Source organism: Acanthopagrus latus, chromosome 9, assembly GCF_904848185.1.
Source record: "Acanthopagrus latus isolate v.2019 chromosome 9, fAcaLat1.1, whole genome shotgun sequence".
Lineage (NCBI taxonomy): Eukaryota > Metazoa > Chordata > Actinopteri > Spariformes > Sparidae > Acanthopagrus > Acanthopagrus latus.
Window position 1 is genome coordinate 11,798,612 of NC_051047.1, and position 13,493 is coordinate 11,812,104.

The 13,493-nt window shown below is 41.5% G+C and overlaps 1 protein-coding gene across 6 annotated transcripts in view; it reads right to left on the bottom strand.

Annotated features, from left to right (window-relative positions):
• Nucleotides 1-2,322: 2,322 nt before the first annotated feature.
• myo16 (myosin XVI) overlaps nt 2,323-13,493 on the bottom strand; it is a 107,992-nt gene continuing 96,821 nt past the window's right edge. For 5 of the 6 annotated variants that reach the window (XM_037110499.1, XM_037110501.1, XM_037110502.1 and 2 more), the window contains exons 34-35: nt 13,185-13,270; nt 2,323-5,505 (exon numbers count right to left, since the gene is read on the bottom strand). In XM_037110499.1, the coding sequence (XP_036966394.1) occupies nt 5,335-5,505; nt 13,185-13,270 (257 nt within the window). In that variant the 3' untranslated portion in view covers nt 2,323-5,334. Of the gene's footprint in view, nt 5,506-10,924; nt 11,031-13,184; nt 13,271-13,493 lie in introns of all 6 variants that reach the window. The other variant, XR_005077088.1, reaches the window with a different exon arrangement.

Here is a 13,493-nt window from a genome sequence, read left to right on the forward strand (position 1 = left end):
CTCATCCATACTAACTCTCCACGTACGTATGCCAGGTGTCTACCGGACTAGTTAAATCAATTTTCTCATGTGGGATTTGCTATGTTCAATGTACACAAATTATTAATTCTATTGTTGTTACGTTTTCCAACCATGTATGGGGCAAATTATACCCAGCAGATTTCATCCCTACACAAACACACACACACACAGGGAGAGAGAGAGAGAGAGAGAGAGAGAGAGAGAGAGAGAGAGAGAGAATAGACATGATAAAATATTAAACATGACTTTTTTGCTCACAACAATGGTACAGACGTCTTCCCTCATCCACCAAACCATCATTTTCTCCCCGATCTGCGAGCAACAGATTAGAGTAGCCATTGGCGTGACGTGAATGTGAGGTTAGCGTTAGCTTTATTAGCAGCTGCTGAGAGTGATCAGTGTGAAGGAAGCATGTTTGTAAATTTAAATGTGTTACAGGAAAATGGCTACAGATTGTCAAATATATGGGGATCACATTGGATTAAAGAGGTTAGTTTAGGTTGAAGAGCTGCACATGCCGGCCTCTAGGGCTGCTGTATGCATGTTTTTTTGTTTGTTTTTATCAGCAAATGTAATAAATGGGATGCACTGGCAGATATAAGTTTAGATCTTTTTGACAAACTAGTCATAGCAATTATATTTGGTATGAAGAGGCTGGTAAAGCCACACCTAGAACTCTTTGAATAAACCCTCAAAGTGACGATCTGTAATGAAATGGCCATAAGGTTTAATTGTCAAGTTTAAACCATCCATTGGTAATTGGACAGATAAGCATGATATTAAATGAATAAAACTGTTTTTCTCATGACAGAAAATGCTTTTTGTCAGTGCTGTGTGTTGTTTACTTCATACCTTATTAAATTGGTAACTAAGACGGGAAAACAAAAAATAAAAACAGAAAACCTGGCACTCGCATATCTAGTTGATCATGTAATCCCACGCTACTACTTTATATCTGATTTTATAGAGCGGGCAGCTTCAGGAGGAAAGCGTTGAAATCGTCAGCGATCCTTTCATCTCTGCTTCGCTTCTCTCTACACCGTAAACACGACTGTCAATCTTCTTCACTTTACGACTGACTGAAGTGATCTTTCCAGCCTCGTACCACCCCAGTTTGTATTTTTCAGTACATCTTCCACCTGCGAGCGTACGCGTCAGCACGCTCTGGCAAGAAGCAGTTTACGGTGACACACTGACACATCAACTACAAACGTAGGCTCCCACACTCTGGAGTGAAGCCTTACACTGATTACTGCCCCGGGGAAACATTCCTCTGAGTTACTATAGCATCTTATTAATGTGGGAAGATTCTTTTCAATTGTTCCTGATGACTGGTGCCTGTCCTGGCCTGATCCTGAACAGAAACCGCCGCAGGTTACCTGCAAGGGCATTCTCTCTTCCTGGGAAATGTCCCTTCACATTGGCATTACGTTGGGCCCTGCAAAACAATTAAACCTCTTAAAGGGTCAGTTCAACCAAATGACATCAAAACATATTTTCTCCCTGGCAGAGTGCAGTGTGAGCTCCACAAATTGAATCTATCTCCCTTTGTTTTGCAGCCGAGGGACGAATCTAAAAAGACGGGTATCCAAAAACCTGAACAAATGAAATCGACTGTGGTTAGTAAGCGCTCCACGTGTGGGAGAATTTCAAACGTAGCAGCTGCAGGTTGTTTCCCTCCCTCTCACTCTGAAACAGTCATGACATAATTATGTGCTGCTGTTGTATTTATTATTTACATTTTTTGCAACTTTAAACTTCACATTCATAGAGAAATTCCCCGATAAATAAATGAAGCACAAGCAGGGATATTTCTTTTTTTAGAACCATAGAACTTTTTTTTTTTTTAGAACTTTTTTAGAATCACAGAACCAATTACAAGAGAGATGTCTGAAAAACTGCTGACACCTCAAGCTGCTAATGTCAACCAGTGATGGGCAGACTACAGACGCCTGGTGAGCTCCATCCTCTCTTGCTTCAAACCTCCACCTTCAGAGCTAACCTACACTCACTTAGGAGATGTCACTTGAAGCAATCTATCTGATCTATGTGCTGCTCCTTCTGAAGCCACACAAGGCTTTACACAACTTTTCCACATATTCATTAGCTGCTGTGTTAAGTACACACGCTTCCCCATTAAATAAATAAATAAATAATTGATTCAATTATCCGTTAATGTCGCCTTGATAATATCATGTATAATATATACCTCCATCCACCACTGCACAAAGCACACAGGCCCTTATTTTCACTTATACATCTGATTAGCGTAAGTCACATGCAACATTCACACACAGCCACTGGCATTGACACAATTGTGCTTTATTGCTGTACAGGTACAGTACTTATAAAACATTGGGAAGATAATAATTATGAAATATCACATACAATCTTTTTTTTTTCTTTCCACAAACACATATGTATGCAGGTTAAAATATACTGTATGTCATGTACAAAAGCAAGACTACAATTAAAAAAAAAAAAAAATATGAAAGGCAGTGAGATACACCTGTTCAGGTGCTAAAACATCATGTCTCACTGGACAACTATACATGGACTGGGGACAACAAAAATGGCCATTCTTCACTGGCTGTAGCACCAGAGAGCTGATCTCAGAGCAGAGGATGACTGACAGTAATCTGAGCTTGGTAACGCTTCCGACGGACTGAGCTAGGTTATCGGGGAGCGTGTATGACGTAGATGATATGTGTGGTCCACTTAAAGGTGGATGACAAGTGCTTAAATGACAGACGGGGGACAATGTAGTGATTCACAGTGCAGTGGGAAGCAGTTCTTCACATTACATATTTATTTTTTTTTTAAAATCTTTTCAGCATGAGCACGTTTTCAGGAGGCAGGCCCAACATGTGATCATGCAAGGAAAAAGCATTAATATGCTTGAAAAGATGAAACCCACCAAAATAATCTTAGAAAACCATAATGCACACGGCTAACCACAACCCTGATCATAATGAAGGACCAATACAGAGGCTGTAGACTCTCTTTCATTGGCATTGGCGAGGTTGACTAGCTTGATCTCGGTTTGAATCCTTGTGTGAATGAGCTCGATCACAGCATGATGAAAATGGTTGACACAGCTCTGCAGTGCATTATTACTCATGCAACCTCTATCACAGCAGATGTGAAGCGTGGAGCACATTAATACCTCATCAGACATTCTGCATTGTTATTAACTCACATAGAAAGAAATGAACTGCATACATAACTTCTGCAGACGATAATCACATCAAGCAGTCAGGTACACTGTTAAGATACAGGTGCGTGTTCCAGTAATAAGATACACAGGGTTTCATTGATGTGCACAGGCAGTGAAAGAAAATTTTTATACATTCAGCCAGTCAGTCAGTCAGTCAGTCAGTCAGTCAGTCAGTCAAAAAAAATGCAGCTCAGCTGATTTGCCGTCAGTGGCCTCCGCTAATTCCTCCTGGATATTTGTGCGCCTCCACGCTCCGACAGCAGCTGAGATCGATCCTGTGATGGCGCTGCTAATTCGTAAGGCTGAATCAATCGGACACATTGTGGGTGATCAGTGGGAATGAGAAATCAATTAGAGCTATTGATACTTCGTGGCTCTAACAATTCGGGCCGATCTTCAAAGATCAAACAGCTTGTCGGGACACACCCAGCCCATTACAGAAGTCAACACGACACCACATAAATATTTGTGCAATAAAACATCCATATACAATGAAAACATCTGCCTTGCATCATAGGAAGAGAACGACAGGCTCAAGGGGGAGGAAAACAAATATTATTAAATAGAGTATAAAGGATTTCGTAGCCATAGACAATCATTCTGAAAAAAAACAAAACATATTCACATTTTAAAATAAACCTCTTCTCTTTTCCTCATTGCATCTAACCCAAGACATTCTTAAATCTCAGTTTCACCATCATAGACAGTATTATCTCACCTCTTTCTTGTCTTCCAATTCAATCTGTGTGCTCCTCTGCTCGAGTCAAAGCTAGAACGTACAACACTGGTCACTATTTACAGAGCGGTTACAATGGAGACACCCGTAGAGCCGGTTTGATCCATCAGGAGGGTGGGGGCAGGGTCAGAGACTGAGGAGAAAGGAGTCGGGTGGGGAAAGGAGATGAAGGGAGGACATGGGGAAGGTCAGGTGTGCGGACACACCTACAGTGGAGGAATCTGTACAAGAAGTGAGTTCATCTGTGCGTGAGTTCCTGAGCTCTGCACAGTCTCCTGAACGACACTGAACAAGGGGAAATAAGTCGCTACTTTTCAAGTATAGACGTCTTTTTCCTCTTTTGACATGTTCTTTTGATCTATTTAGAAAGTGAATCACTTCTAAACTGCAGTAACAGCTTTGATTTGGTCATTTATGCCAGTCTGTACACATGGGGACTTCAGTTTACATCCATTTTTTTTTTTTATAGTTGAGACATATCTTTCACAAGTTGTGTCACTTTGGCACAGAGTGTCATGTTCACAACATGAGCTATTTACCTGTCAGCTATCTTTACACCTTAAACCAAAGCAGGTTTTTTTTTTTCGTTGGTTCCCCCTTTTCCTCGTAAAGGTTTGTGCAGTAGTTTGCATTTTGGCCAGAGTTTTTTTTTTATTCCCTCAAAGGTTGGTGGTAACAATGGGGAAGAGAAGTGCACCTTGGGATATTACTCTGAGGTTACCCTGACCCCTGGTCTCTCGTTGCCAGGGCTTGCAGTAGCACTTAAGCCAGTACACTGTTGCTGGAGGTGTCCGAAGGCGTCGGTCAACTTGTAAACTTCAGAGAGGTCTGAGACTTGGGGCTGAAGGGTGGGTGGGGGGGTTTGCACAAGCACTCATGGGAACATCGCAGGACAGCAAGTCAAGTATAATCAGCACCATGGTTTGGTGTGGAGCTCCTTTGTGTGCAGCAGAACAACGATGATAGGTGAAGACACAGATGGACTAAAGGGGCCATTTATTATTGGGCTACCGTGAAAACACTGCTCTTCGTCTCAAGAGAAACTGAAAATAAATATAAAGTGATCTTAATATTTTTTTCTGTCTGTTAATAAAATCTTCCATCACAAAAAAAAAAAAAAAAAAAGGAAAAATCCTCCACAGTCGCGGTCAAAGATGCGAGGCAGGACCTTCAGCCAAGGGGCGAGGCTCACGCTCTGGGGACCAGAGATTTAACCTCGCCCCTGGCTGTTGAGGTTACTTGGTCCACATTAAAAAAAAAGGAAAAAGAAGAAAAAGAAAAAAAAGAGCAAGTGTGTCTGTAGAGCGGGAGAAAGACGAACTTCGTATCCCATACATGTGTCTGCGTCACACACCCTCCATCACGGAGAGGCCTTCCTGTTGGTCCAGAGCAGCGTGGGGGGCAGGGGTGGAGACTGAGGCTGGGGGTGCTTCCAGTCGCCCCGCCCCTCACACTGCGCTCGCCTCCATCGCAGGAGCTCCCCGAGGGCCGTGCTCTCGTGCACGTTGGACAGACGTAAGCGCTGGAGCACCTGAAGCAGCGGCGGAAGAGGAGGAGAAGAGAGGAGAATAGAGCATATTAACATTCAAATCACATGCTGAATAATGACTTTCTCCTGAATGGATCGACAGGCAGAGGACAGGAAGCTGAGATGGCTGTGATTGGAGGTGGTAGGAAGAGGCGAGTGTGAATGACAAGCAGGGATTTTATGAAAAGAACAAATAAATAAATAAATAAATAAAGCTGATATCACTAAATAGCAAAAGAATTCCAAAAAAGGCACAAAAGATATTTATAGTATCTAATAATGTCTCCGTTAGAGAGGAGGAAAAATACGACAGTTTTGTCGGATCCGTCATGTTGACAGAGGCAGTGATCACTGGGCTGGGTTTCCTCTCTTAAAGTAGGACACTTTTCCCCATGAATCACTCTATCAAACAGCACAGAGATGAATCTGGGGCTGGCACTCAGCCATCTCATGAGACAGTTGATAGAGACAGAAGCAGTGTGGGGGATCCCTTCTGTGACTGACAGCTGCAGCAGCTCAACACATTTCCATATTCTGTCTCTGGACCCTCCATATATCACCTCAGAGCAGATCCTGTGAGGAACAGACACACAGAGATGCACGCATGCGCACATCGCTCTGCATGGAGCAGATCATCAGTCATCTGCCAGTCAATAACCGGGTAAATCAATCAGACAGGAATTCCAATCTCCCTCAGCAGCAGGACTGAGCCACGATGATCCAGACCAGATTAAGAACAGGAGGTTATAATGGTGCCAGTTGGTGGTCTGTTAAAGGGCAAAAAGGTGTTTCCTCTTGCTCAGAGATGAGATTTAAAGGATAAGGCTGTGAATATACTGGATATTTCTCAAACGGTCAACATATCCCACACAGAAAGCAGAAATGTGTTTTTTCAAGGTGCCTTCTGGCTTCACTACGCTGTCATAGCAGTCGGCCTTGAGCTCACTCACATCGTGCTCACAAACACTCGGTACTTTCCTGAAACACACAGGTAGAATTGGTAATGGCAAGTACACAAGTCTCTAGTTTTTTAAATTAGCTATTCCGAAAGGGACCCAACCTCCAATCACACCTGTGTGCAATTTAACAGATTGGGCTAAAGAGATAGCATGAAAAATCCTAAATATATATTGCAAGCCGCCCCTCGTGATTTACAACACAAGCAATTAATCTATGAGCCTCTAGTGCCATTACAGGCCAGAAAAGTGGCGCCGGTTAAACCAGATACTAATAATTCTCAATGATTTAATAGTTAAATGTCTGCGTACAGATATGATGGTGTCTGGACAGCTGTCTGCCTATTAAGACTCATAATTACTTACTTATAATTCTTCATAATTAGGTTCTCTGCAACAGTTATTCCCTCTGCCTCTCTGATCCTGATCTGTGCTTTGGATCTGAGAGTTAAATCAAGGCATCAGGACCCATATTGCAACATTTTCTCCGCATATACCTGTAGCTGCCAAGAATACAGCATAGTTAGTGATGCCTTACACAAAGACACTGTCACACAGTCACAGGCGTACATACACACGGCATTAAATGCTCATTTCACACATTGCATACATACGTAACCAGGATCACGCGCACATATCTGGAGAAGCACATATCTGTGAGTGTCCATACATACATACATATATACATACATACATGCAGATTGGTTGCCTTCACAAGCACAATGACCTAATCCATAATTTACACCCTCTTGCCAGGCTATTCTCTGCACTGGCGCCAGCCAGGAACACCAGCTACTGGAACAGTAGACTGGTAGGAACACCGTGTCCTCCTGCAATGCATGACTGTACATGGACACACACGCACACATACACACAGATCTTAATATAATGAGCATGAGATGTACCCGCCAACAATTTTCACTTTTGAGAGATAAATTTTTTTTGGCCCTGATGCCTAAAATTACAAATCATTTTTATTGTCATCTTCAAAGTGTCAGTACAACATCAAGGTTAGATGGTACTGCTGCATTTACCTCATGAAACTCTCTTTGAAACTCTTTTTTGTGTATGTCAAGTACGTTAGCACTTGAACATCTCACTTATGTGTGACTCTTGAACATCTCATTCCAAACTGATACCGTAACATGCTGCTAAAACAATGTCCACTCTTCCTGCAGCATGCTGGAACCCAGCTGCAGGGATCATTTATCCACCAGAGCTTTAACCAGGCCAGTCAAGTTCATGTTAAAGCAGTTCAGGGGCTTGCCCACTGTGCTGCATTAAAGCTGGGAACACACTATTGTGACTTCATTGTGTGCAAAAAAAATGTAACTTCCTGGAGATAAATATTTGACCTCTGCTTATTGAGTTGGTGTCCAGCTCAAGCTGCCAAACCAAAGGGCTAGGGTTTGGCGGTCAGTGGATGAGACTTAACAATAAAAACAAGCTATCTCCCAGATGTCACATATTGTTGCGTTAATTGGAGCTAATGGGCCCAAACCGATGAAACAGTTCCTAACCATAGCATGCAACATGTCCACCTATAACCACACAGCGTACTTTACATTTTACAAGCCCTCTGTGTTTCACTGTTTCTGTGGCCACTGTAGAAATCGGCTCTGTTGGCATAATGCATCAAAAAGCAGAGGCCAAATCGATCATCTGAAAGACACCACTCTGATGACAGTGTAGTCGTACAATGCAGAGCGCTCCAGGAGAACAAAATGCAAGGTCGTCTGACAAAAAAGTTAATACTCGCTCAGCTTTTATGGAACGCAATGCCATTCTGCGAGGTGCTGCGCTGGCCAATCAAATATGTGCAAAGACCCATACCCGGTAGATTAGCTGCTGTGTTTTGTTGTCTGATAAGTATAAACTTGTGACTGTTGATGCCCTTAGGCCAGGTGGCAACAGCCTCTGAGCTCCTCCTTATAAAACACACATTATACTGCCAATAAACTTCGTTCTACTGTATGCGCACCCACACATCTATACAGGCTGATACAGGTGGGATACCCTTAGGTGATAGCTGATAGAGCCGGTTTTATGCAGTGTGTACATCACAGAGACATCCACAGGACAGGATTTGAATAAATTACAGTATATCAGTGCCTCTAATAAACATGGTGCTACAGCTTCCATCATTTGCACAACACTGACACACAAAAAAATCAATACTGGATGTAGACCTTTTTTCGAAGACGCCTAAACATAGAGGTCAAAAAACAGGATCTATTTCTAGAAGCATTTTACCAACACTGGCTGATGAGAGAAGAGAGTATCACTCTGAAACAAGAGGAAACAAACAAGCCAGGGGCTGATCTGAGGAGATGTTAGTGGTCACTGATGACCTACGTGTGAGCTATTTCCTGGAAATTTCCCAGAATAAGTCAGATGACGTGGAGTTTTCAGAGAAACTGGCATGATACCTTTACTCCCAGATATGCTTTAACACAGACACACTGGATTCATGCAGAGATACCACGTCTCCTTCTGTCCCTCTCATCCTTAAAGTGTTCTTATTCTGAGCAGTCAACATGTGGCACAGTCACCCTTTGTCCAAAGGGGAAAACCGAGACTTTAATCTCTGTGTACCATTCAATCATTCAATTGGTAAAACATTTTGTATCTTATAGTACTGTAATTATGTAATATATTACAAATGAGTTTGCATTATAATTATTGATATTCAGTAAAATAAATGTAAAAAAAAACCAAAAGATCAAAAAACAAAATACTTGAAGAAAACCTAAAAAAGCCCTGCATTAAAATAACACAAGGGGCTTCAATTGTTGGAAGCCCATCTATTCTTTACATAATTAGTCTAGACTGCTCTTGACTACTAACTACAGGAACCAAAACAAGCCAGTCCATTCATTCCTGACTGAGTGATCCATCCCCCTCGTCTCCCCTCATCCTTTCCCTTTCATTTATCCTATTAGATCTGCTAATCCTACATAAACACAGTCTGGAATGCAGCTAATTGAAAGGCATTCTGGGTCGCGGAGTTGTTCCCATCTCTTGAATGAACTCACGGTAATGAACCTGTTTCAGACAACACACCAGATTAGTCAAGTGAGGAACCAAGGTAAAAGTGTCTCTTTTTTCCATGGTTTCGTTATAACAATTAATAGGTACGCTTTCACTGGCTGGTTGTCGACTGGTGCAAAGATAACATCAGACACAAAGATGAAGATCTGGAGTGAGCTGCAAGGTTATACTACTCTTAGTAAGATGTAACAACAGTGACAACAAAGAGTCTGTAACAAGATTTTAAGGAAGTGGATTCAGCATGAAATCCGAGCAGATGATTGAACAAAAATAAAAACTGCAGCTCTCCATTGTTGAACAGACTTCCTCAAAGTAAAGTTCATGTGTATCAATGTTGTTGGTATGTTTGCTTGTTTGCATGTACATTAGTTTATGCTAATCCAAACAGAACAATTATCAGATCCAATATACAGTACTTTCTTTGGTCATTTTGATGAAGGGAAATTTCAGCTTGAATAAAAAGTGTCTTTGAAGAGCATTTTCAAAACTCTTATTTCTCGATTTTTTTATTCCACTGCACACGCAACCTTGAAACCGGTTGTGTACAATGGTGTCGAGCACACTGCTGCATAAAGTGAAAACATAATTCACAACAAAAAAAAAAATGGGAAAAATATGCTCTCTTTATGTAAAGTCACAGAAAAATATTAGTCTGATTATACAGTTGTCACTGTTGAATTTAACATCTGTTGAATCATCTCAGTGGACAAAAAAATGACAAAAAAAATGGCAATAACTTCAAATGAGAAAGCAAGCCTGTAGTGTGATTAGAATAACTAAGTTTTGAGGATGATGATGTGCAGGTATACAGGTGCAGACGGTCTAGCTGAAATCAAAGAGCTGCAGTTTCCTTTCAGCAATGAGGGATAAAAGAAAAGAGGGAAAGAGGGAAGAAGAAGCAGCAGTTCCACCAATTCTAGGATCAGACTTTTTGCCCCCGACAGGAGACAGGGCAGATAGCTAATCTGATTCTAGACCAGTGTTTAAAGGAAAAAGAGCAGAGTAAATGGGAGAAGGTAAAACTAAATGATGTCCTGCATGAGCAGTGGTTTTCAAGAACTTCCCTCCGCATTTGAATCTCTGAACTACCAGAACTATTGATTAAATAATTTCTTGATATTTTTCTGCCCACAAAACCGGTTAATAATGGAATCCATTGTAACAGCAATGAATCCAACATAACCTCAGCCGTGAAAGTTGAAGGAGAAAAATAAGATTCTTAAAAGCCCCCTCCCAAGTCTACTAGAGACATTCTTAAGTCCAGAAATAGACTTTGGGTAGAGTATTAATTTAAACTTCAACAAAACTTCTGAAGCTTATGCCAAAATGAGGATCATTACTGTCATAGTCCCACTGGCTCTATGAAAAACACTGCTATTAAGGGTTGGATGCAGCGAGGAATGACATACACTCACCACATCCCTACGTGTGAACAGGGCTTCCAGTGAGCCCCCCTGCCCCCCCCTCGCTGTTTTAGAGGGCGGCCCCTGCGCCGAACGGAGAAAAGTTGAGATGACCCCTCTGGAAGATAAAGGAGGGAGTGAGAGTAATGGCAGAGCTCATTAGAATCAAAGAAAAAGAGAGAGAGGAGAGTAATTTGGGGACAAGATAACTTCCCTCAGACTTTTTTAAAGGCTGAAAGAAGGCGGCATGAAACACAGTGTGCTGGCACATCAGTATTTCATCTCACACACACAGAAAAACTTCAAAAAGAGTGGAGAGTTCGGCCCCGACACTTAGTCAACCTGAGGATTTTGAAGTGGGAACATAGCGTGCCTTCACATCTGTAGTGCCTTATGAATGGTGTGTCCCGAGCCTCTCTGAAAGTGGGACACAGTGTGCTCCACTCATTCCTGTGCTTCATGCACCACTGACAGTGACACTCCATCACTGACCGGTGCATGTCTGTGATGAATCTGAATCAGTTTCCAATGTGGTGAGACTGTCTTATGAGTGTGGAGCAGGATGAAACAGCTGCATCCTGGAATGCATGATGCAGTGACACAGAAGTTGGTGCCATGAATCTTCACTCCGATCGTAACCTAATCAGCAACTAAGCAGCTTGATAATGAGCGTTGACGTATTTACAACCAAGATTCCCAAAAATTTGAGATAGTGGTATATTCATCTGAAAACAGTGCAAAAACGATATATTTTACAGTTAACAGATCAGGTATTTTTGTAGGCTAACTGAAGTCAGCATCATCCTGGTTCCTTCAACAAAAACCCTATGGGACTTTTGACTTGGATTCATGATTATTGCTGAAAATAAACTCTGTGACAAACACAGTTATAATACTAACACATCTTGGCCAGCAAGATAAACCACTGATGAATTGCGAATGTCAAAAATCTAATGGTGGGCCATAAACACACTCATTTAGCCACTTGTTATCAACTGCCTTTGCAAGAAATGTAAGCAATGTATAATTCATGTTTGGGATATTTACTGATATATTTCATGGCATAAAACAAAATGTGAAAACGTCAACCACAGATTAATTTATAAGCATCTAACTGAAAATCCATTCAAAAAAACCCAAAACCCAATTTAATACCAGCAACCCATTTCAAACAAATTGTGACAGGGGCAACACAAGAAGGGAAAGTTGTGTAATCCTCCAAAAAAAACACATTTAAACAGTTTCATTGGTAACAGGTGATCGTATCAAGATTGGGTATGAAAGGAGCCTCCTCAAAATGTATCAGACATCTATAACTACACGGGCTCAGGGAACACTTTGTAAACCTGTTGTCAGTAACCACAGTTGTGTTTTTGTGTTTTGTTCACAAATTCTGATTTCTTTTTTTTTTTTTTTTTTTTTACAGTGTCCCGACTTTTTGGGAATTAGAGTTGTATGAGCTGCCATCAAATGTCATACTTGTTCACTTGTCTGACACTCCTGAGTGGAAATCAACAGGTTCTCTCTGTCACTTACTACCACAGAAATCTAGTTTTGATCCATATATGTGAGGTCAAAGTCAAAGACAGATGAAAGGCATCACTCAAATTTAATTTGAAGTAAATTTCCAATAAATGCAGACATTTAAGGAATTTCACAAGTGAATGTCATGCTATGTAGACAGAAGCATCTTCACTATGTTGTGACCAGATGTCATGTGACCGTGATCAAGCCCAAGTATTTTAATGTCTTTAAATGATTAAGACTTAAATACATGTTTATCAGTTGGAGTTCCAATTTCCACTTTGTCACCAGAGGTTCATCCATTTTCTATATCAGAGACTGTGTGTGTGTGTTTCTGCATGAGATCGTGTGTGCGAGCTTGCTTGCAAGCGTGTAGGACATTTAATTCAATCCTGTAACCAAACACCTGCCTGCAGTGCAAGAGAAAGCTCACATGTCATGAGTGATACATGTTGTTCAAAGGAGGCCACTTTCCTGTCCACTCAAAATGTCAACAAACCCATAACAAAACACGGGCCTGATATAGCTGTGTAGTGCGTGTGTTGTCGTGGGTGTATGTGTGTAAGCATGCGCATGTGCGTGCCAGTCACAGGCTTTAAACTACCTGGCAGATCAGTCTGAGCAGGTTACATAAGATAAGGTGTTAGCAAGTGAGGTAAGGACAAAAAGAAAAGGCACCTGTTTCCATCAGTACAAAACATCTGACAATAATGTGTTTTGTTGTGTGCAACTGTCTGTGTGCGTTTACCTGAGTATGATGGCTGTCCATGTGTCTGTGCAGAGAGGTGGAGCTTGTGGAGTTTGACTTGCTGTGACTCTCATCTTCCAACGACCCTGAACGCACAATATCAAAAAGCACATCACAAAGCATGAAACATCTGACAGGAAGTTTGCAAACGCACACAAACTGAAGGACACCTCACACTTTAAACACAAGCACGTGCAGAGGAACTGAAAAACCTTGTGTTGTGTAGAAAGACACTTGAGCTGTCAATCTCCGTGAGATATCTGCAGTCTCCTTTTCTTATTTCACTTTGATGTTATGTAATTTCCTTCC